The sequence below is a fragment of the Asterias rubens genome, chromosome 3, assembly GCF_902459465.1.
Source record: "Asterias rubens chromosome 3, eAstRub1.3, whole genome shotgun sequence".
Taxonomy (NCBI): Eukaryota; Metazoa; Echinodermata; class Asteroidea; order Forcipulatida; family Asteriidae; genus Asterias; species Asterias rubens.
In genome coordinates, this window is record NC_047064.1 from 1,349,434 (window position 1) to 1,373,039 (window position 23,606).

At 35.9% G+C, this 23,606-nt stretch overlaps 1 protein-coding gene across 9 annotated transcripts in view; it reads left to right on the plus strand.

The window, feature by feature from the left end:
• Positions 1 to 23,606, plus strand: part of LOC117287949 (G patch domain-containing protein 8-like) — a 42,228-nt gene that overhangs the window by 743 nt on the left and 17,879 nt on the right. For 6 of the 9 annotated variants that reach the window (XM_033768604.1, XM_033768599.1, XM_033768600.1 and 3 more), the window contains exons 1-3: positions 3,082 to 3,154; positions 15,792 to 15,860; positions 21,524 to 21,573. Coding sequence is in view for 1 of the 9 variants with exons in the window: in XM_033768598.1 (XP_033624489.1) it covers positions 446 to 520; positions 3,082 to 3,154 (148 nt within the window). In the remaining 8 variants the exon portion in view is untranslated. Of the gene's footprint in view, positions 1 to 445; positions 521 to 3,079; positions 3,155 to 15,791; positions 15,861 to 21,523; positions 21,574 to 23,606 lie in introns of those variants that run through there. The other 3 variants (XM_033768598.1, XM_033768602.1, XM_033768607.1) reach the window with 3 other exon arrangements.

A 23,606-nucleotide genomic window follows, 5' to 3' on the forward strand; every position in this document is an offset into this window, starting at 1 on the left:
ATATTCCTCTTGTTGGGGATTTGGTTGCTCAAATACCTTAAAAAGGAAAGTTCAAATTAGAATTTGCGCAGTGAAGTTTGAGCTTGAATTTTCCTTTTTTAAATAAAGATCCGGACAGAATTCGCGCTGATAATCTCAGAATAGTCATAGCCAAAGAACTAAAAATGGAATGTAGCAACAATAAATGAGGGAGAAGCGCAGTCAAGACCACCATAGATCTAAAATTGTTTGTGTTTTTCCCCATTACTTAGTCCGCTTCTCTGTATATTTGTCAACTCTTCTGGACAGGCAATGATATAATTTGTTATAAATGAAGTCAAGGGAGATAAAGTGATGCTCACATACAGAATCTTTTACTGAGAATCTTAATTTATAGTACACTGTTGTGTAGACACTGCTTTTGTTATTGAACACATCATTTATTTTCTGCGTTTATTTATGGCAGGATCTGGATTGTGATGGATATGAAGATGGCGTTGGTGACATCCAGAGGGCTTCTGTGGATGTCCATATACCAGAGGTGAGTAGACAATCACAAACAAAGATGGCTAAAGCCCGGTCAATACTTCCTGCAAATGCAAATTATGCGAACTTTAATGTCACATGGATGTTTTCGCAGCGAGTGTTTTGCAGTAGTTAAACACAGTTCAACTATTTTTCATTGCGATATCGTGACTACAAAATTCGCTTCTCATTCACAGGAAGTATAAATCCTGATAAATTTTACAAAGTCATCATTTATTTATTTCTTGAAATGCCCAAGATTCTATCTGATGATTAGTGGATGATGAGAGCAGTGTAAGGGGGCTGTGTCTTCTTATCACAGCGAGTCTCTGGTCAGACATTTAATGCTGAACTTCACCAACTGAGCTATTTAGACCTAATGTTGGTGGTCCCCTATTTTGTCAGTAGGGAGTTTTCGTTTTCGATGATGAATGGTTCTGCCACGGTAATGATGACATTTGGCGACATCTGCGCATGTGTCGGCTTTGAAGATGGTCGTCCCTCAATTTCTACAATGTTTAGTACTTTGGATTAATCCGCGCTGTGCTGAAATTGACGTTTGGCTGAAAACTACTCACTGTCGCAGAACCATCACTCGTCAAAACAAAAACTTCCTATTATCTTTGTTTGGGGTCAGTCATATTTCAAATCTCAATTTATAAATCACAAGGGAAACTAGGTTAAATTTATTTAATTTTGGGTTGAACAAAGACAAATTTATTAAAGTGGGGTTTGAACCAAACCTCTGGATTAAAATACCTGTACTCTTCCAACTGAGCTACCTAGCCCTAATGTTGGCAGTCTTCTTATTGTCGGTATCTTTGTTTGGGGCACCAGTCAGAAGCCAGTCAAGATGTTACTGCTGTATAGCCAGGGATCACACCCAAGTTTAAGATACAAGACAACCTAGGAAACAAGAGAGGGATCTCCTTAGGGGATGCCACTTTTTATTTCAAATACCTATTAATAAATATCAAGTGATTTATTAAAACTTGATATTTGATATACAAAGGTGCTATAGATCAAAGTCATATTTAACAGACCCTAATCATGATGTCATACTCATTTGGAAATTGTGCAGTAGCTGTTTATTAGTCATTTTCATGGTATGTTATTTCAACCCCCAAATCAGAACATGCACTAAAGCGTCAAATTGAAAAGAAATAAAATGATATGAAAATTTGATTCGCTTAATTATTTAATGTATCAGGTTCACACATAAAGAAAATTAAATATTACCTATAAAAAATAACTTGCTTTTTAATTTTAGCTTTAATTTCACTACCAGTAACAATTCAGTTCAACTCTTCTTGCCTTGACCCCATAACACAATTACAAGAGAAAGGGCTATAACAATATTGAATAAAGGGCCAGCCATAAAGCCAAGTCCCAACAAAGAACAAGGCCAGTTGGAGGATATAATAAAGCTTTCCCTACCAATACCCTGGATTTGTTTGGTGTTCATGAATTCAATTGAAGAGAGCAGGGACTTGGTCTTTGCATTGAGGTATTCCTACCTCCATCTCTTTGCAAAGGTTTTATTATTTACAGGCCAAGTACTTCACGGAGGCAGCGAAGGTGATTGCCTCCATGCTCCCTGGTCATTGCCCTGGTACCCTTGAAAAGCTCCAGTAGAAATTTAAAATTACCTCATAGGGTGCCCTTTACTGAGGAGAAAATGCCATGGTGCCCTTGCCCTTTCAAAAGTGAAGCATACATGCCTTTCTTGTTAAGTTTGTGTGAGAAGAAAAGCAGCTGGACTGGGCTTGGGTGTCCGGGAGGGTGCTGGGTCATTTCTCCAGTGATGGCATTTAAGATACATGTAGAGTGCAGTGTTGCTTGACTGGAGTTATTGAACCTGGATGCAACTTGATCATCCTCTATTGACCCATTGAGGATAATCCTGTTCCACTCAAAAGGCTTAGAGGAGTAACCCTGATTAAGAGAGATTAACCCCACCTGTCTGTACTTTTCAACAGGATCAAACAGATGCTCAGTGAGTGTTGATAAAGCATGCACGAGAGCTATGTTGCATTTTAGTTTGTCTCTGGAGGCCTTTGAAATATCTAAAAGAAAAACAGTTTGAAAAAAAATCCATATGAAATAAAGTCATACTAGAAGAGTAACTCTATGTTGTAAACTTGCAGAGTACAACCATGTGTGAATCTCTTTTGGGAGATTTAACCATGGTTGTACCATTGAGGAAGGAATTCCATGGTGTGATGCACAAGTTTACTACACGTATGTACAGTTGCCTTTTATTTTGCACACTGCCAAAGGTTCATACTTCACTTGAAATCATACTTCAAAAAAGAAAAGAGAAAAAAGAGAAACGAAAAGAACAACATCAGTTAAATTGCCTTTTATTGAGGTAAAACATAAACAAGGGAGTACAAAAATACCAATAAGTGAACATTTGATTGTTTTCATCATCATAATATTTTTGGGGCACAAACTTGCATCCGTGGCTGCCTCATCCTCAGAGTGTAATAGGGCGATTTGATAAACCATATTGATGTAATTGTTTCTTTTGTAATATAATTAATTTACATTCTGACCTTTCTTGCCATTCTCCAGGACAATGTAGGGTATCGTCTTCTCTGTAAGCAGGGATGGAAAGCTGGCCAGGGTCTTGGACGCTCCTCACAAGGTATTATATATCTTCCTAAACTCTTCTGCATTTGGTTTTGTGTTTCATGTTTTTGTTAATAATAAATGACACCATTGTTCTTTGTTCTCACTTGGTATGCCAAAGTGGTTGATTTTATAAATCGATTCCCGTTCTGTGTTTTGTTTGCTAGAGTTTATTGAGTGTAGTGAGAATGCATTGGCTGGTTTAAAAAGATGAATTAAACTTATCTTTGCTTTTGTAAAATGATAAAATTAGCGCATGGGTAGATCTTTGCTGGGATGTTGATGATATACTAATCATAGATTATTGTACCATACCCAAGTTTGTGTGGTTACAGTAGCAGGACTTTTGTATAGTTTCTATAATTTATAGATTTGTAGGAGTGATTTTAGGAATCGATACTTTATAAGTATTATGTTGATAACTTGACAGTTTTTAACATTTTGTAAATTAAAGAATTCAAACATGAAAGTTAAACATAAATTCTAAAACAGGAGTAGAGGAAACAAATAGAAATTCTTCAATATTATTGATTAAATAATATACATTGTTCAATTTGTTTCATTTAGTATAACAACTAACAGTTCAGTTAAACTTCAGGGGTTCATCCAACTGTTTCTGGTTCTCATAGTAGCGAGCATCATGTTTACAGGATTCCTGAGGCTTGCGAGCTACAGTGATTAAGTTCACTTATGAGGCATCCTTGGTTTCAATACCAGAAATATAATAACAACAATAACATGTATTTACTGGTTTGCACACCAATAATTTTAACACATTTTATAAAATAGACTCTCCACAAACTGAATAAGAGCATGAGCTACCTCCATGATAAGAGAGTAGTGGGAACAAGACTAAGGGTAAAATAAGGGTGTACAAATACAATCAATCATGTGATCACCTCTCAACCAATAAACATGGTTGTAGCTTCCCACACGGTGGAATGTTTTTAAAAACAAATATCTTTCTAAAAGTGAAAGTGGGAATTTACCTTAAGAGCTGCTGAGTCTATATTTACAGCGTGTTTTGACTTGACTAAAGCGATAGCGCACCTTTTCTGTAAGACAAATACACTTGTAAGACAAATACACTTGTAAGACAAATACACTTGATACTCCCCAGTTGTATAAATAGAATAACAAATTGTAAAGGTGGGAACTAAAGTTTATAAATAAACCAAAATATTGATCATTGAGAAGGATCAGGGTTCACATTTCACTGGATTGCCCTAGATTTATCACAAATACCTTTTCATAACATACTCCAACTAGAATGATGGAGAACAAGTTCTTTCTTTTCCTGAGAATGGAGATTATTCAGGGTATCTGAAACCTCTTTATCGAGGTATCAGGTTTTATCTTTGAGGGTGTTATTTTACAGCCCAACCCATGGTTGATGCAGACAGCAATTTGTTTGTCGGGTATTTTGTAAAAAGTAGACAACATTTTCAATAAGCTGTTATTGATTATACAATTATTGATGATTTTGCTTTGAGAGGCAATGGAGGCAATCACCTCCATGCCTCTGGTCACTGTCTTGATGCCCTTTGAGATGTTCCGAAACAAATTAAGAATTTGCTCATAGAGAGATGCCCTCTAGTTACCAAGAAGAAAACGCCTTGGTGCCATTGCCTTTTCACAACGCATCCATCAGGCCTTTTAATGTCAATCTATCTGCTACGTGTACACATGTACAATGTTGGTGCTTAACAAACACTGCATGCACACGTACTATGATTTACCTCATTGTACATACAGATTTATTCGTGTAGGCCGTGTCTTAAACCAGTGATTTGGGTTTAGTCATAATAAATGTACAGCAGGATTTCCCCATAACTCATCAGACTCAAGCCAATGGCACCAGTTAGTTTGTTAGACCTCAATTGTTTGGCATAGTCAATGTCTTGAATAAAAGTACACTGCAGGATTGGTGCAGCTGACAAACAAATCACAGACAGTGTTCATACTTTATGTGTCAGTCATAAAATTTGGGCTTAATCAGACAAAAAATTACTTAATGGTGTTTTTTATCCTCACCAATACTGTGAAGAACCTTTAATGTCCCTCCTCAATCCTCATCATTTTCACTCATACTTGACTTGAATTTAATGCCATTATAAATAGTCTGTGTATTCATTTTTTACATGTGTACATAAGTACAATGTAGCTTTATAAAAAAAACTTTGCCAGTCGGACCACTATGAGACAATTATTACTGGTCTGGCCATGCATTGTACTCACACAATGATTAACCTCATTGTACACTGTATTTAGCACAGACTTATTTATTTTTACATGCAGCTTTGTAAATAAAAACACAACTAGCCAGTTGGGCCAATTGATACTGGTGCTCAGGTGTTCAGTTGAGACATAACACTTTGTTACTCGTCAAGGCAAATTGGATCTTACCTTGTGATAATCTACAAGTAGGTCAGGTTCATCTTGATTTCCATAGGGTTGGAACAAATTCTATTGCACGTCTAAACCAAGGACTTTTTATTTAAACCTGAATGAAAAGGACTTTTTATTTAACCTGGAAAACGTTCCAAAAATATTGAGTAAATTATTTCTACTTACTGTTCTACTTGCTTTGTCAGTCTCAAGCTAAGTAAGTCTTGTCCTGTTGAAATGAATGTAATCTCAATCTGAGGCTTGGTTGGAAATTAGTCTGTTTTGCACAGTGAAAAAAATAGTCCTGCTTGTACGTTGGCAAATATTGTCAAGGCATCAAAGTTACTTCCAGAAAAATATCTGATGGAATTTTTTCCATCAAATTTATGATACCAATTCGGGTTACACGTGTACATGTCATGTATCTGTACCTAGGATAAATATGTTACACTGCTTTTTAAATCTGTTGAAATAAATCTAACCATTGTATAGACATGTTTAAAAGCATTGGGATTTGGAGCCAAGCAATTTGCTGTTTGATGACATTTTGGTTGAACTACTAAGCTACTGGTGAAACATAGTCCAAGGCCCTCAGGTGCAATTAGCGCATACACGCTATCCTTCTCGAATGAGTCTCGAATGACTTGCTGACAGGTGAAGAGAACCAATTATCAATCCAGTCGCTGAAGCTTCTTGATACAAGTTAAAGATGGAAACTGGATGGGAACAAACAATAACGATTCAGTCACTAAGTTGCTTGAGCTTTTGGGTAAACTAACGTTGTCAACTTTCTCGGACTCCTGAGGGTCCACTCGTGTCTTTGCTGCACCAATTTGTGAGAATGAGTGCTCAAGTTAAGGAGTGTTTTCATAGTAGTGACGACAAGGTCTTGCAAGATTGTCCGATTTGAAGTGATTTTTTCAAAAATCAACAACCCTTTTTTTAAACAAAAGAAAAAAAGATTGATGTTTTGCAAATTGTTTACTTCCATGTGTTAAAAACCCAACAAAATGAGCAGTATAACGGTTGAATTTTCATCAGTGTTCAATTGCTCACTGTGATGAATTTTCCAAGATGCAAAAAATGTAATCAAGAAGAAAAGCTGTCCCTAAGTTGACCTTACTTTAAGATATCAATTAATTAAGAGTGACATATGGATTAGTTGAACAGATATTCTATAAAGTAAAGTGCAACAACTGTTATTTATACATTCTAATGCCAGACAAAGGTAATTTAACTTTGATGATAAGAGTAACAGGTGAAGAGAAACAATGATCACCAAAGAAATATAATCACTGACAGTAAAATATCCAACCCTTTTAAAATCATTAGAGAAGAATGCTATACGAGAAGTTGTAAACAACATTGTCTGGAAGAAGGAAAAAAGGCTGAACAAATGTTACCTTGTAAAAATGTAATATGCAATGCCATACTTGTATATATGTACATCAGAGCAACAATACTCTATTTCAACATTGTTCAGGGGAGATGATTTTGACATTGTTAGATGAAAATTTCATGGTAAACTATGTATTTGTTTTATTACCTTATACCTAGACATGATGTTTTTCCTACTACAATTTGATTTTCTGATATTTTTTGCCCATGAAAAAAATCAGAAAAATGCAATTCAATAGCCTGAAAAGTCTATTAAAAAGCCTTCCCCTTGTGAATAAGTAGGTCAGCCTGTGTAATCAATAAAATATTCCTACTTTTTTGAAGTAGCCAAAGCCACATATTCAGATACAGCCTTCTGATCCCTAAACATTTTCCCTGAACTTGTACTCGGTCAGGTGCATAATGTCTTGACCTTAACTTAGTACTACTGTGACTGAAAACAATCTGTTCACATGCAAACTGCAGTTCTTAAAACACATTCTGAAGCTGTAGATGATTGTTTATTCTGAATTTTTATTTAGGGATATAAAATAGTTGAATCTCTCTCTCTAGTCGACCGAGGTCGGAATCATGTTGAGATTTGCCTGTTCTTGTTGAACTCACAGTGTGCTAGAAATCAAAATGACTTAAGTCACATTTATTGTACAGAGAGCCATAGGAACGTTGTAATATACATTCATGACTACTACTGGGTGACCTGAGTCTATCAATGTCCCAGATCTAGTCTTATTAGATTTCAGGAACCCTGCTGCCGTTCCAATCATTGATATAAGTAAAGGCCATGTCTTGGGAGAATACCAACGCAGGTGATGTGTCTTAAGATTCTACAATGCCAATTAAACTAGACTGATGTTGAATGAAGATCTATGCTTCCAATTAATCTCTGTGCATTGATCTGGTTCATAACTGCTGGGATAACTGATAATAATACAGACCCATGATAACCATCTGTGACCTTGGATAAGATTATTTGATACAACTAGAAACTGTGTCCTTTACATTTCTACCAGGGCTCAAATTTGAGTGAGAAATCCAAAAGACTGATTGGCTTGTCTTTGTACATGTAGCTCAAATCTTTCTACTGGGCCATAAATTTCCTTCTTACAAGACCATATCAAAAATTGGAAAACACTTTTTTTATTTGAACAAGCACTAAGAGAAGCTTTATCTCATTTGTCTTAAAAATCAACAGAATTTAAAGATATTTTTTGAACATCATTTTTAAAAGTTAAAGTTATTACACAGTGAGGTGTAATTTAAATAACACAGTAACCTTTGAATCTCTCAAAACTATCTCCATGGGGGTTTGAATGTACCCTGATTAGAGTCTTCTTCTCTCAAAACTATCCCCATTGGGATATGATTGTATCCTGATTCTAAAGAATCTTCTTCTCTCAAAACTATCCCCATTGGGATATGATTGTATCCTGATTCTAAAGAATCTTCTTCTCTCAAAACTATCCCCATCGGGATATGACTATATGATTGTATCCTGATTGGTTTCTTTTCCCAATAGGGATACATGCTAGTCAGAAGAGCACAGTATCACTCTTATAGAATAAACAAAAGCATAATCAACCAAACCTGCTGAGCACTGCCTACATGTATAAAGCTATTTACCTCATGCACAAAATGTCCGACATGACGCTAAGAGCTACATGCAAGGACTCTCTCAATTAATACATGGGAATCAATTTAAAGTAATTGAATTAGACATTTGCGTAATCGAATAGAACTTGCATTCCACATGTGACCCGAGTCTTGAGTTTAATTTGATTTCGGTTTAATGGATCTCGTCTCTCCGTCAACATTCTTATCCCCACTTGAAATCTTATCAATTGTAAAAAGGAATTTAGTATGCATGATGATTAGCACATTGCAATGTGCATTTCATGTCGACTGGGTGTTTGGCGCTCTTTTTTCAGGCAACTTTTTCATTTGGTTTAGTGTCATCAAATTACAAGAACAAAAAAATGATGTTTTTTTTGGGTGTGAATTTTAAAACCTACTCAATGCATCGTGCTCATGAAATAATTATGTAATCTCTTATTTTATGAAATCTTTTCCGTTGGATGGTATGGGTAGCTATAGCACTGACTCCAAACAGCCAAGAAAGTCTTGTTTCAAAAAGTCTGATCTCGATGTGAGCACAAATTCATGGACTAGGCAGAAGATTTTGCTTTTAAAATATTTTAACCAGTCGGAAACGGTGCCTGTGGCATGATATTTTGGCTGGTAATCTTTTTCTTGCAAGCATAAATTTGTTGTGGTTATGCTCAAGCAGCTCTGTACGATGTATTACATCGGTAATGGTGAAAGACTTCTCCTGAAATATTATTCCATGAAATGCTTTACTTTTTGAGAAAACATTAAAACAATATCAATTCTCGATAGCGAGAATTGCGGATTTATTTTAAACACATGTCATGACACGTTGGAACGTGCGGAAACAAGAGTGGGTTTTCCCGTTATTTTCTCCCGACTCCGATGACCGTTTGAGTCTAAATTTTCACAGGTTTGTTATTTTATGTATAAGTTGTGATACAGAAGTGTGGGACTTGGACAATACTGTTTACCGAAAGTGTCCAATGGCTTTAATGTTGGTGTAGCAGGTGCATTCAATCGCGGTAGATTGGAGTTGATTTTGATTCTAACTGGGCTATCTTTGCTATTGAGTGATTCAATAGGACATTTATGTCACAAATTGGCATGACTCTGAATATTCAACGTGCACTGTGCTTTCGCTTAGGTGCCCTTTGCGAAGTTCTATTACTAATCTAAATTCTCCCTCCCTTACCAGAGGGAAATTGCTGTACCCCTTCAAGAATTCAAGGCCTGTTACATGTACATTGAATACATAGTTGATGTAATGCATGGTATATAAATATTGTCACGTTTCTTAATTTTGAAATAGTATTCTATTAGGAATTAAAGCATGATTTTATTTTCCTATGTAACTTCATGTTGAGTTTCATTTGGTTACGCTAATCATAGACTCATGCAAAAGAACTGGTAATTAAACAGTCAATAACATTATGAAGGCATTTACTTGATACTTATGCCCTTTATGTTTATGGACCCCTCACAGACGCTGGGTCTGCCATTTCAAGGGATCAAAAAATCACAAGCTATAACAACGAAGTAGGTGGTGCACTGTGGTACACAACACTTGTCCGACATGTTTCTGCAGGAACTGCAGGCATGATGCAGGCAGGCATTAAATGCGCTCAGTAATTTTGACTCCCAATTTAGCATGTAGCCGATGACATTATTTGCAGGGTCTTTGTAAATAGATTCTTCAATCATCATCATCTACGTGTACATGTTCATGGATGTATTCCTTGCTCTTTGGTATACGCAATGCATAGGGTATGATTGATGATATTATTAGCAAGCAGAATCCATTATGCAGTCAGACACTTCATATAAAAGATTCTGAATCAATAATCAATTAAAGGATCCACTTACACACACTGGCTAGCATTTTGCCCTACACCAGGCTGAACACAATGAATTACATGTTAGCCTTTAAGCTGCAACACTACACAGGAAAACCCAGCAAGCTTAACTAATACTATTACTAGTATGGTATTCTTGTATTGTCCTAGAAGGACAGTTTGGATTACACATTTATACACTGATGGTGTACATGTATAGTACATGTATGGAAAACCATGGAGGAAGTTTTCCTGGTGGAATAAATGTGGAAGACCAGACTAGCTGCCAGTTTGATTCCATTAAACCTGAATTCACAGTATTTTTTAACCGCATGCGTGGGCAAACCAAATTTACATGAAGCGGAATGTCAAGTAAGACCAATGTATAAAAACCACTATTTCATTTCATTTAAAAATAAATAAGAAAGAGTGGATAAACTAGATTAACTTTTCCAAGGAGGAAAGAGTCAGACTAATGTCCTTGCTTCGTTGAAAAACAAAAACCTTCATAAATTTTGTCTTGTAACAGTTGAGCCTCATTATAACCTTGAGTGAAAAATCAAAATAACAAATTTATCAATATTTATCATTGAACCAGTTGTGCCTGTTAGTTCATGTGCACAATTCATATAGCATGGATAAGTGAACATGATGTACATTTACTGCAGGTTTTTTTAAGACTAAGTCTTGTACCTTGGAGTTGCTTGTACGTAGCAAACACAAAAAAACCCACACACAAACATTTCTATCACTCTTTGCAACTTCAATTTGTCCAAATATTAATGATTAAACTTAGGCGGACATGCTGACAAAAGGAGAATCAATACCTCTACTTAACATTTCAAATAAAACCATGCCCAAGGGTTTGTTTGAGAGTGTTCAACATTGTTATGGACTTATTCATATGTAAATATTCAGTTCAACTAAGTCAACATTAGTTTAGTCTGCTACACATAGTAATAAGTCGTGTGAGCATCGCTGTGGCTACATGCATGCTTTTCCAGCCAGGACAACTTTGGAAGAGTAGTTAGGTTAGGTACGACATAAATAAAGTGCAATCCACTTTGACAAAAAACCTTGATGGGCCTTCCAATCATTCATACATAATGTACGTAGAGATACCTATGATATTTTTTTTTCAGGCCTCAAAATCACCCAGGGCATCCACAGCAATTGCAGTGGTGCCATGGGTTTTTGCTGTGGTGCCCTTTGCAAATTTCCAATACAAATTGACATTTTCTTGAGGTCCTTGAGGGTACTGAGGTCAGTTTATACCTGTATGCTTGGTTTTTGAAAGGGCAAGGACACCAAGGCATTTTCTCCTCTGTAAAGGGGTATCCTATGAGGAAATTGTAACTTCTACGGTCGAGCATTTAAAGGCACCAAGGCAATGACCGCAGGGCTTGGAGGCAATCACCTTCGTTGCCTCCATGATGTATCAGGCCTGTCTGTTTCAGCTTATAATGTCATAAAGCAATGCCTCTAATGTCCTTATTCACTTTACAATTCATTGTAAAGGCTGCATTTTAATCGTGCTAAAAATATTTCAAAAATATTAACCAATCAGTCAAAAATTGATCACAATCTTTTCATTTATTTACTTTTTGCAAGACGTGGTCAGTAGACCATATCCCAATTTGCAAAGCATCCTTACAAATTAACTAAAAAATGTAAGTGTCCTTGTTGGGAAGTATTTTATCCTCATATTTCCATCATTAAAATTTTAAAAAGAAAAAAGTCTTGCTTGACCACAACAATCATCAGAGTCATTGTTTGGAGGCATTTAAGTCTTGAAGTGAATTAATTATGATCCTCGTTAGGAAGCCATAAAGGGTTTAATACCTCTAATTCACAGGCTTGATAATTTTTCGTTTGAGTTAGTTTTCTGATAATTTATTCATAACTAAGCAATTTCAGAATAAATTCCCAGGGTTGAGAGAGGTTTATAAGAATGGACTTAGGACTTCCAATCCAATTTTGAATTCCAATAGTATTCGTGTAGTTAAGACTATAAGAGCTTAAGTTCGCAATTAGTTAAAGGCAGTGGACACTATTGGTAATTACTCAAAATAATTATTAGCATAAAACCTTACTTGGTGACGATTAATGGGGAGAGATTGATGGTATAAAATATTGTGAGAAAAGGCTCCCTCTGAAGTGACATCGTTTTCGAGAAAGAAGTGATTTTCCACGAATTTGATTTAGAGACCTCAGATTTAGAATTTGAGGTCTCAAAATCAACCATCTCAACGCACACAACTTCGTGTGACAAGGCTGTTTTTTCTTCCATTATTATCTCGCTACTTCGACGACCAATTGAGCTGAAATCTTCACAGGTTTGTTATTTTATGTATATTGAGATACACCAAGAGAGAAGACTAGTCTTTGACAATTACCAATAGTGTCAAGTGTTTTTAAAGTGGCTGTTCAAAGTTGTCCATTTTTTTATAGTCATACAAAGAGTATAATACTGTCATTGATAGGGTAGGGCTGTGTACAACTTTAAAATGTACCCTGTGTAAATCCATTTAATAGTGTTATACGGGATTGGTGGAGCTGAACAAAATACGGACAGTATTCATGTTTGTGTGTTCTTGGTACTGTATCTATACATGAAATAACAAACCAGTGAAAATTTTGGGCTTACTCCGATTTTTGAGAAAATAGTGAAAATCATGCACCATTTTTAGCATGTAAACACATCCTCTTTATTTTTGGTCAGCTTACAAATTAGTCTCCATTAATGTGGGTTAAACTTTGATAGTTTAAACAGTCTGCAAAATGTCATGAGGAACTGAAAGTGATGCATGGTTTTGATAACTCCTAGGTTTATTAGGGACCATCATCCAAGGGTAGTTGAACCAATGATGTCCAGACTACCTACACTCATCACCTGCTAATGATTTCTCTAATTACTAGACCAGTCCCTGATATTAAACCCAGAAATGATATGCTGGTATATCATATGATATAAGATGTCTGTATGAAGCAGACATGATTAATCCCTGAGTGTGGAATGCACTTTATATACACACTTCCACATGTAGGTGATTTGCCTATGGCTGGTTGTGTATAGAACTTATAAGACTTTATTAGGAAACTACAGTATGGCATAAACCAAATCTGATGTATGATTACACGTTGTACTATAACTACCATGGTACTACTGAGCATAGAGCAAGATTGTTGGTTTAGAAACCATTTCAAGGGGTGCATAGTCTTTAAAAAAAATTTTGTTTCATAAGGCTTTGGGATGAGAGCATGGAGGAGGGAGGAGTGAGGGGGTGGGTTCATGACTGGCATGACATGCATACATGTACAGATGCAGTATATACAAGTGAACAATGTAAAGTGTATAAAAGAACAAAGGGAAATCTATGCTTCACACATAAGGGCCTATATGATGTTGTTCTGACTGATCTTATAATGTTGGTTTGAAAGCTATTCCAGGGGTGCATCTAGTTTTCTTTTAACAACATTCACAAGGCTTGGGGATGAGAGTGAGGGGATGGGATGGTGACTGACAATACATGCTGTTCATGTACAAATGAACATTGTACATGTTATCTGAATTTTAAGTTGTTTTCCAGTAATTGTAAACAACATGATGTACATGTACATGAATGTAGCCTACATGAATGTGCACATGTCATACTGTCATAGCTGTTATTTATAGCCTTACACATTTTATATTTCATTGCGGAAATGTGTTTGAAAAATTATAAGATAATATTTAAAACAATATCTCAGCATCATTACCACAACGAAGTAATTTCTTGCATTATCTATCACATTGCACTGTTAAAATACTTACTCATATGCAACTATGATTAAGAAGGTTATTTTTTAAATGTTATCAGCTGTTTTTTTGATGGTAGTAAATGTCAGGTGAACTTTGTGACGTCAGAAACGGTACACCAAACACATTTTGTTGTTAAGTTCTTTTAATTTTTTTGGCATAGCATATAATCGAGCACAGTCAGTCGTAATCAATTTTTGTCAATGAATTATTTTTTGGTGTTGAGATTTTTACCGACTGTTTTTCTGGGTTTGCGGCAAAAAGGACATTATTCACGGCCAGGGTTGTGCATCTATGTTTCTGTCTGATAAAAGCATGAATTTCATGTGACACATGTGCATTGCTTTTCCCGCATTATTAATGTTATTGTCTGCATATCTTCACCATTTTGTCATTCAAGTAATTTAAGAAATATTTGGTACAAGTTGCAATTTTTTTATTGTTTAGTTACTTTTTGTTCTGTTTTAAGTTAAATAACATGTAGTTTATTTCATTTGGCATTTTTATAATTTCAAATCTATTTGTTTGATTTCATTTGTGTTTTTATTGAGAATTCTTTCCAATGGTATTAATAGATGCTTGGGACTTTGTGATTCTTGTTTTTGCATGCATGTTTATTTCCTCCTCTGTATGTATTGTCTGTTATGCATGCTACCAAATAATGAAAGAGAGATGTTAATGTAGACAATGCCATACCCGAGACCAACCTCCTAAAACCCTGAAATCACTGAAACCTGAAAAATATGGTTTGAGGATTTGCGAGTGTGTTGTAGACCATCAGAGCTGGTAGTGTACAAGTGTTCTTCTAGGTCGCCATAATGTAAGATAGTTAATCTTGGGAGCAATCTTGTGAAGAAGATGGATGTTAAGGAGCAAACACTTTGCTTCTTATCCTGCCAAGAGAGGGCGCATTGCCATCTTCATGTATTGAAATTGAATCTCGAGAAAACGTTACTATAGCGTAAAAGGTCCAGCATGTACACAGGTGCATGCCCTTATGGTCAAGTGCTCACTTGAGGCACATTCATTAGAACTTACCTAATTGGTTGAGCTAGACAGCTGAACAACCAATTAATGAGAGTACATGAAAGTACCATGAAGGTAAGATTTAATGATTAGGGTCATGTTGACGAACAAATGTTGAAAATGAAGCAACTGAATTCTCTGGGATTCATTTCTCTGAGTGTGGAGGATTCCGGACTGTGGACAATGACATCATGAGCAGGGTAACATACTAACAGTAATGTCAACACAAAGTGATAAGTTTAGTACAATCACTCGGCGTAGTTTAAATATTTTTAGTTTGAAAATTTTACCAACTTGTCACGGGACGTAACTTTGTAATATTAATAATAACCCAAAGCAACAAACTTAAGATAATCTATGTAGCTTTATAGATGATTTATCTTTGGGTTAATGCTGGTAATTCCACTGTATGTTTGTCATCAACATTGGCATGAACATTTGTAGAATATAGTGAATAGTTATTTGTGATTATTAAGACAAAGGCTGTGGGTCTTGCAGGTTTTGGTAATAAACCTACGACTGTGTAGGCCTTGTGTCAGTGAAATAAGAGCACAATCTAAACCCCAGTTGTGTGTTTCTTTCACTTTTTTTTATTTCCATTGCAGCTAGCCGTTCGTGCCTCGTTTCACCCCTGCCCTCCCTGAGACCAGAGGGGTAGTTCCATAGGCACAAAGGTCACTCAAAATCTAGCCAACGTTTTATACTTTTTCAAACCGCCTTTCGTGTAACATGCCATCTGTTGCTTTTTGCCATTTCTTTCTCATGTTCCCTGCATAATTAATTCCTCAATTAGCAGTTTTTCACTCACATTTTTGATATCTAGGTATACTTCTCACAATCACTTTGTGTTTTTCCGTTTGTGCTTCCAGTGCTAGTTTACATAAACGTGTGTGTGACTGTGACGGCATGTCATTTTGGCAGGTTGAACTAAATCTAATCTTTAGAGACAAGGAATAAATGATTGTATACTAACAAACATATTGAGGTTGCTTCATTTCTGTTTTGGCGCTGTCTTTGCACAAAGCTTACACTGTAACATCTCTATCCATCGTTGCATCCTAACACCCGATCAGAAGTATGCACTTATCATGGTGACAGTTTTTACACTTGAGGTATTCTTAGGACTTAAACTCATCATCTTGAGGTGGCATTGTTTGGAAAGAACCTATTCATGCATTAAAGAAACTCAATTGATTGTCAAATTTAACATGTTCGTTATTGACGATTCTTTTGAGTAATTTTATTCGGGTCACAGACCAACGTCCATAATACTACTTAGAACAAGTGTGCAAACCAAGAATATTTGCTCAGAGTCTCATCACTGAAAAAGCACAACTTTTGAGGCAAGTTTGCGGGGACGTTCTTGAACACTGTAGGATCTTCTGCAGACAATTGTGATTGAAGCAACAGTAGTGGTGATGAACAATTTTGCTTTTCCAACCAATTTGTTCTTCAAATTGTGCGTCAATTTATATTGTTAAATTACTCTTTGAAAAACAGTGTTCGCAGCAATATCTTCCCCAATCGGTTGTTGACAGATTCTTGAAATTTTTGGAAATACTCTTTGAAAAGCACAACATTCGGTTTCCCAAAAATTTAAAATGCCAATAGTTTCATTCAAGAGTATGTAAAGTGTCATGGTTTATCAAAATGTTTTACTCTTCGATGGATATTGAAACATACAGTTACAAAACAAAGTAGGTCAGCTGAGGTTGTGTACTTGAACAAAAAAAAAACAAGTTAAACACAGTGCATGTTTCTGTGTTCTCACTTAATACATGACAGTTTTAATTGAAGTCAGTTTATTTTGTTGGATTTTTGTTTGTTTGTTTTTAAGACAGGAATTGCAGTATTAACTTGGCTGCCTCTGCATGTTTCCTTATTGTGAATGTTAAGCTACTTGTGCTTCACCATTATGGCATCGTGGGTGCTTTATTATTCAGCATTGCACTTCATCACTCTTTCTCCTATCTTTCCCTTCATCTTTGAACTTTTTGAAATCTACTAGAAATAATTTTTGGGGGTGAAATTTGTCCGAGTATTTTCAGCAGGCTCAATGATTACTGCTCTTTTTTCACAAAGTGCTTTTCTCAATCATCTATAAACGAAGGCAACATTATTTGTATACTTCATATTAACATAACATATTGAAGCCACATACAATGTACACTCATTACCATTGCTATTTTGGCATACAGTGTAGGTTGTGAATAGTCTATGGTTACCACAGTTCACTCTCTTACTTGACAGAATTGGAAAAACTAATTAGACTGAGTGTCACGCTTCATTACCCAGCATGACACACAGAGATGACAACCTAAAAATATGACAATACATTTCCTTTTTTGGTTCACAGTATTTGTATATTTACAGAGGAACTAATTACAAATAAGCAAATGACATTTTGTAATTAGCAATTGTCTTACCAATATCTGAAATTTTTTGCTCAACTCCAAGTAAATTGAGATTATAAAAGTAGAATTAGCTGATTGCAAACTGCTTACCAATCAAAAGGACCTATGGTATAGATGCAAAAAAAGAAAATAGTCACTATTTTTTCACTATAATTTGAGTCTTTCTCAAGTCTAAAAAGACAACTAAAAATCGCCTCGGATTGTAATACACTGGGTCCTTTTTATCAAAGCAATGTTTTTATCAGAGTAGTCAGAGTGTCTTTCACTTTGCCCCTTTTTACAACATTGACAAGTTTAATGCTTTGTAATAAAACTATTGACACCACTTATCACACGATGATCTCAAATAATCAACTGATTATCATTGACCTTGGTGTTCCCACTGACTTTTGGTAAATAAACAACAACAACAACGGTCATGTTGTATGTTTTTCAGTGCAGTTTAACACAAATTTGTTTCTGGCGACAATATTCCAGGAATTAATCCAATACTCATGGTAACATTTACAGCAAGTTGACCTTTAAAAACATGGCGGCACAACTGTGCAATGTTTGTACAGTGTAGAGACATTTTCCATCGTATTACAGGGTGGCATCTTTTTAAATGGTCAGACAGTAGGAGGGTTGACTGTGACATCATAATGCAGGGTGGCATAGTGTATCTATCATTCAAATCTACAGTGGATGATGTCGAATGGTCAGACAGTATGAAGGTTGACTGTGTGCATGTACTGTGTAGATGATTTCAACACAGCATACACAATGTATCTTTCAAACCAACAGTGAATGACATTGAATGATCAGATAGTAGGAGGGTTGACAGTGCACTGTGTTGATGCATTCACCAAAATTGCAGGCTGGCACAGTATACTATTATCAAAACCCACATCTATCAAAAATTCTCCAAGAAAGCTAAATAAAATTGCTATCGCTTTAAGAAGACGAGAAGTGTGATTAATATACCAGTGTTAATCCTTCACTTTAATTTCTCCCTTAACTTAACCTCGCTTACGTCACAAACTTGATTGGTGCACAGGGTTCATGTGTTACAATCATAAATAGTTTCCATAAACTGCATGCCTTCAATTTTCGAATCCTCCTCACCCTATACCCTCCCCTGGAGGTTGTTGTCTAATTAAAAGCAAAACCCTGCAGCCACTCCAGAAGTGGGCGACAATTTCATTTAATATTATGTTAACCTCGGAATATCTCCATGCCAACGTGTGGTGCTGTGCTGATTGGAAACGGTTGCCCCCCAGTTTCATTTAGTTTTTTTTAATGATATTGCTGTCGATCAGCAGTCTGGCTATTAACATGAACTGATCAATCATTTTTGATGAATACACAAATAAATTAATCCCTGCTTGCATTGCTTTTGCCAACGAATGCCCACAGATAAAATAAAAATAGATTCCTCATTTTTAATTGCATAATGCATGCCAGGCCGTGTGTATGTAAACTGCATTTTCCTTTCCTGCTTGGGTTCATCAATTTTACTTCACATTCTACATAAACGTTTTAGATGAGATCAGCTAAACCAAATAAATAAATAAATAGTTGTAGTCGGGGACTGTCTTAAATGTTTTCTTTCGTCGTGTGCCTGGAATAAGGATGTGATGAAAAGTTACAAGAGGAAGAGCATTCTAAGCAAATAATGTGCAAAATTGTCTTTCAAACGAAACTTTGATTGGAATTCTGCCATTTATAAACCGTTTTAGAAAGGTTAAATTCTGCACGGAAATGGGGAAACAAGTTTTTGTGGTAATACTTACAACAGAAATGACCAATTCATGAAACTTTTTTTTTTGGGGGGGGGGGGCAGGGACTATTTTATTGCTAATGGCCTTCCAGTACTGAGAAAGAGTACGCTTGTGTGCCTGAAAGAAAAGGCGTAGAGCCTTATACCTTTCATACGGGAATCAACAAATTGGTTACCAAAATTACTCCTACTTTTTAAGCAAGGACTTAAAACTAGCTCAGGATTTTTACTGTTTGTCACAAAGGTGGATGCCTTTTCTCTCTTGTTCACACGGATCACAGGCAGTAAAAATAATCTCATTTGGAGTGTATGCAACATTGTCATAATAATGCTTCTATACATTATTTGCAGTTATAACATCCTTGTATACATGTACATAGGTCACCCACATAATTAGTTTTCCAGTAGAATGAGGGTTTACTAAAATACAAGTCTGCTGTATTCTGTACAGAATAGACTAGTGCTGGGAGTGATAACAGTTTAACTGGTTAACCAACCTAAAAGTATACTAACCCAGTTAGATACATGTGTGTTAATCCAAAACCTAGTTTTATTTTCATTTGCAAAGGTATAAGAATAGAATTTGTTTTTGTTTTTGAAGGTATAGATTGAAACTAAACATCGGAAAGACCTGGGGTCGATTTCACAAAGAGTTAGGACTCGTCTTATCTCGAGTTAGGATGAGTAACTCGTCCTAACTTAGGATTAATTTTAAGGCCTGCATGCTACAGTGCAGGGTTGGAACTCGTCCTACGTCCTAAGATTAGTCTTAAGTTAGGAAGAGTTTGGTAAAATCGACGGCTGTTTGTTTTATTTTTGCTGTTAATTGTCCTGTTCTGTGTGATTGGAGGATTTTCATAGGATTTTGGTTAATCAGTTCACTTAACGTTAAGATGTTAACGAAACATGACTGCATTCACACCCAGCACTAGGACTAACCCAATGAAAACTCTGCACCTCCCCAACCTCCGGTCTTCTTTCATTCTTTCACTTGTAATTGGACAAATGATTGCTGTTATTGTTAATGTCATCAATAATTGACCAACCAAATGGAGATACTGTCATCATGAATATGCATGTTCTTTGTGAATAATTGACACTTGGGAGTGTCGACCTACTTTATGTTTAATGTGCTCTAAAAACACAAGTTAGATTCAACACTTGTGCTCAATTTGACCAGCATGCTTCAAGCCTCAATAACATGAAAAACCAAAACTTTGCTTCCAGAATATTTGGAAGTACATCAATCATTAAAAGACAGCTTATCAGGTCGTGCTAAAACAGTTTGCTTGGATAGTTTATACAGGTATCTGAGCCTGCTTAAAAGAGTGTTGAGGTTTGTGCAGGCTGGGCTCGTGCCAAGGCTTGTTGATTGGACAATTATAGTCTCTGAAAATAATTAGTACATAATGCCGCCACAAAAATAACAACTGAATGCTAGAGTATAGATTTCCAACAATAAGTAGTAAATACCTCTGTGAATAGTGTCTGCTACACACAAACAATGCATGATCTCTTGACTTTGTTTCCCATTCTTCACTATTGGACCAAGCACTTCAATACAACATGTAAGGGTATAGCAAAGAGGACACAGTCAAGCCCTTTTATCAAAGTTGACGATATTTATTTTACGAAAGAGAAGTTTCAGTTTCTGTGAACAGAGTGCGGACCAGTGAAACTCCACACGACAGATAAAAGCAGCTTTTATGTACAAAAGTTTGTGACAATCTTGGTGAAAAAGGATGGAGATGATATTTGCACTGACTTCATTGAGTTGGTGAAATTTAATATTAACTTTCGGGAAATTGCCTCAAAATATGGTTGTGGAAAGAAAAAAAACACCGCAGCGGGAAATTGTAAAGTATTTGATTGAGGAAGTCAAAGATCGAAATGAAGCAATTTATAGATTTGATTCCTTTGATCTTGGGAAGATTAAAGCATGGATTGATTTCACGCTGGTTGAAAATGAAATATCAAAAGTTCTTCGGAGTCTGACCTTAAATTTTTGGCAGGAAATGGGATTCGTAGAGGTTCTATCACCATGGTTATGACTGTCTTTGTTATACCTTTGCATTATATGGCTTGATTGAAAGCCTCATATAACACCATGTCTTGAAAATCGCCCTCCTCATCTAACTGCAAAGTGTCCACATTTCTCTTACAGGCTCGGCAAAGAGTCCAGAAAAGGCCAGAGACTTAAATTGGTTGTTTCATGTATGCTGCCATTTTTCTGTTGTTTATTTAAAATATAACGTAGTCATTTTTTATGAATGTAGTACTTGCTTGAGTTAGTTTCAATTTGACCCATTCCACTATTGGATTCTTCATTGGCTGTCAAGCATGATTTATCTTGTTGTTTGTCTTTAATTTAGCACCTCATTTCATCCACCCATCCATCCATCATATCCTTGCATACTGAATCCACCCATCCTTCCCTCTTTATTTCATTATCATCCTCTTCCCATCATCAAATCTGTTGAGCACAAATATTCACTGATCCCTTTTTCTGTGTAACTGTCAAAACTTGAAACTTTGTAACCTAAATGTAACCTCAAACCTTCCCAAATCCATCCTCATAATGTGATACGATCGAGCAAAATGAGTCTTTTGTCGGAAATACCAGTATGGAGAAACAAGCCAAAACAAGCCAAAAAAGAAATTTGTTTTAAAAATTTGCCAAGGTATATCTTATTTTATATTGGAAACTTCCTTCCTGATAAATAAAATTGACATTGAAATAAAATGATGTACTTTCAATAAACAACTCCACTTTAATCCCCCTTTGGTCAGCTTTTATCTCTCGCCTTTCTTGGTGTTGCTACTTTCACCAACTTTTAAACCAAAGGTGGTACAGTTTCAAAATTCAAATATACAAAAAAGAAAAATTACCTGGGTTGACAAACTACTCATTTTGCTTGATCGGTTTACATCTGTTTGGCACCAAAGCTTTTTAGATACTGGTCATGTTGGCTCTTTGATTAAGTTTAGGCAAAACAAGGCATGAGTTTCTTAACCTGGGTTGGGATAGTTCTTCGTTGCAATAGGAAGCTAGCACATTTCAGTGAGATGTCTTTGAAGTGCGTCACATCTTAATAAACGTTGTGAGATTTTAGTCGCACTGTTTGTTGATGCAGTCACATTGATTCCTCCAGACTTTTACACTCGATGAGAAGTAAATTATAAACTTTCTATCAACAAAAACTTAATTCCTCGTTTTCATATTAAATAACGAAGTTTTCATCCAAAAATCATTCAACAAATACAAAATTGCTGGCTATTTTAATGGTAATTTTCTTGAAAATTCCAAATAGACATTCTAGCTTAAATTCAAAACACTTTGCAAGCAAGAACTCAATCAAATATAAATAGAGAAATTATATAAATAATAATTTGTTCACCCTATCAAGTTTTACGACTGGTTTTGTGTTTAGCCATTATTATATCATAAAAGATTCATGCATGTATACTGAACATTCATGCATGTATACTGAACATGCCCAAAAGTGCATACCTCCCACGTATATGATTTTCCCTTCAGCTGTAAGGCCACATAAGTCGTAACTTAATACTGGCGCTATATATGGACAATTATACCATAATACTCTATGATAGTTCATTCTAGTGTAGGATTGGAATAACATCTGCATTCATGTAACTCTTCCTCTTTGTTATCACCCAGTCTGTTTCATCCCCCCCCCCCACACACACACACACACACATCAAGATAATCAAAAGGGAGTTATACTTAACCAAGTTTCATTCCTTTAAAATTATAGAGTTATTTTCCTTTCAAAACACATTTTGTTGGGAAAGTTGCAAACATTTGATGCAAACAAAATTATAAACTTTGATACCCCTATAGAGGCTATTCATAACTGTATAATACTCACAATTTGCCATGACCTGACGTTCAGTTAAAGTATTTGGAAACAAACATTCTAAGAATGGATTTGGTTTTGTTTTATAAATTCATACATTATGTTGACATGGGAAGCATTGGAAATATCAAATCAGGGCATGACCTTTGTTATGACTTTTTTGTTTGAGCGTAGTAAGTTAAATCTTGTGTCGGCCTGTTGTGGCCACGCACTATGGGCATTTTGGTAGAAGCCACTCACAGCCACAATGGTATTGTGCTATAATCCATTTGCGGCTGCAATTGGTACATGTATTTTTGGATACGCCATATGCAGCCACTTTGGCTATTTTTGTACCCGCTGTTTGTGTGCGTCTATGGGCATTTTAGT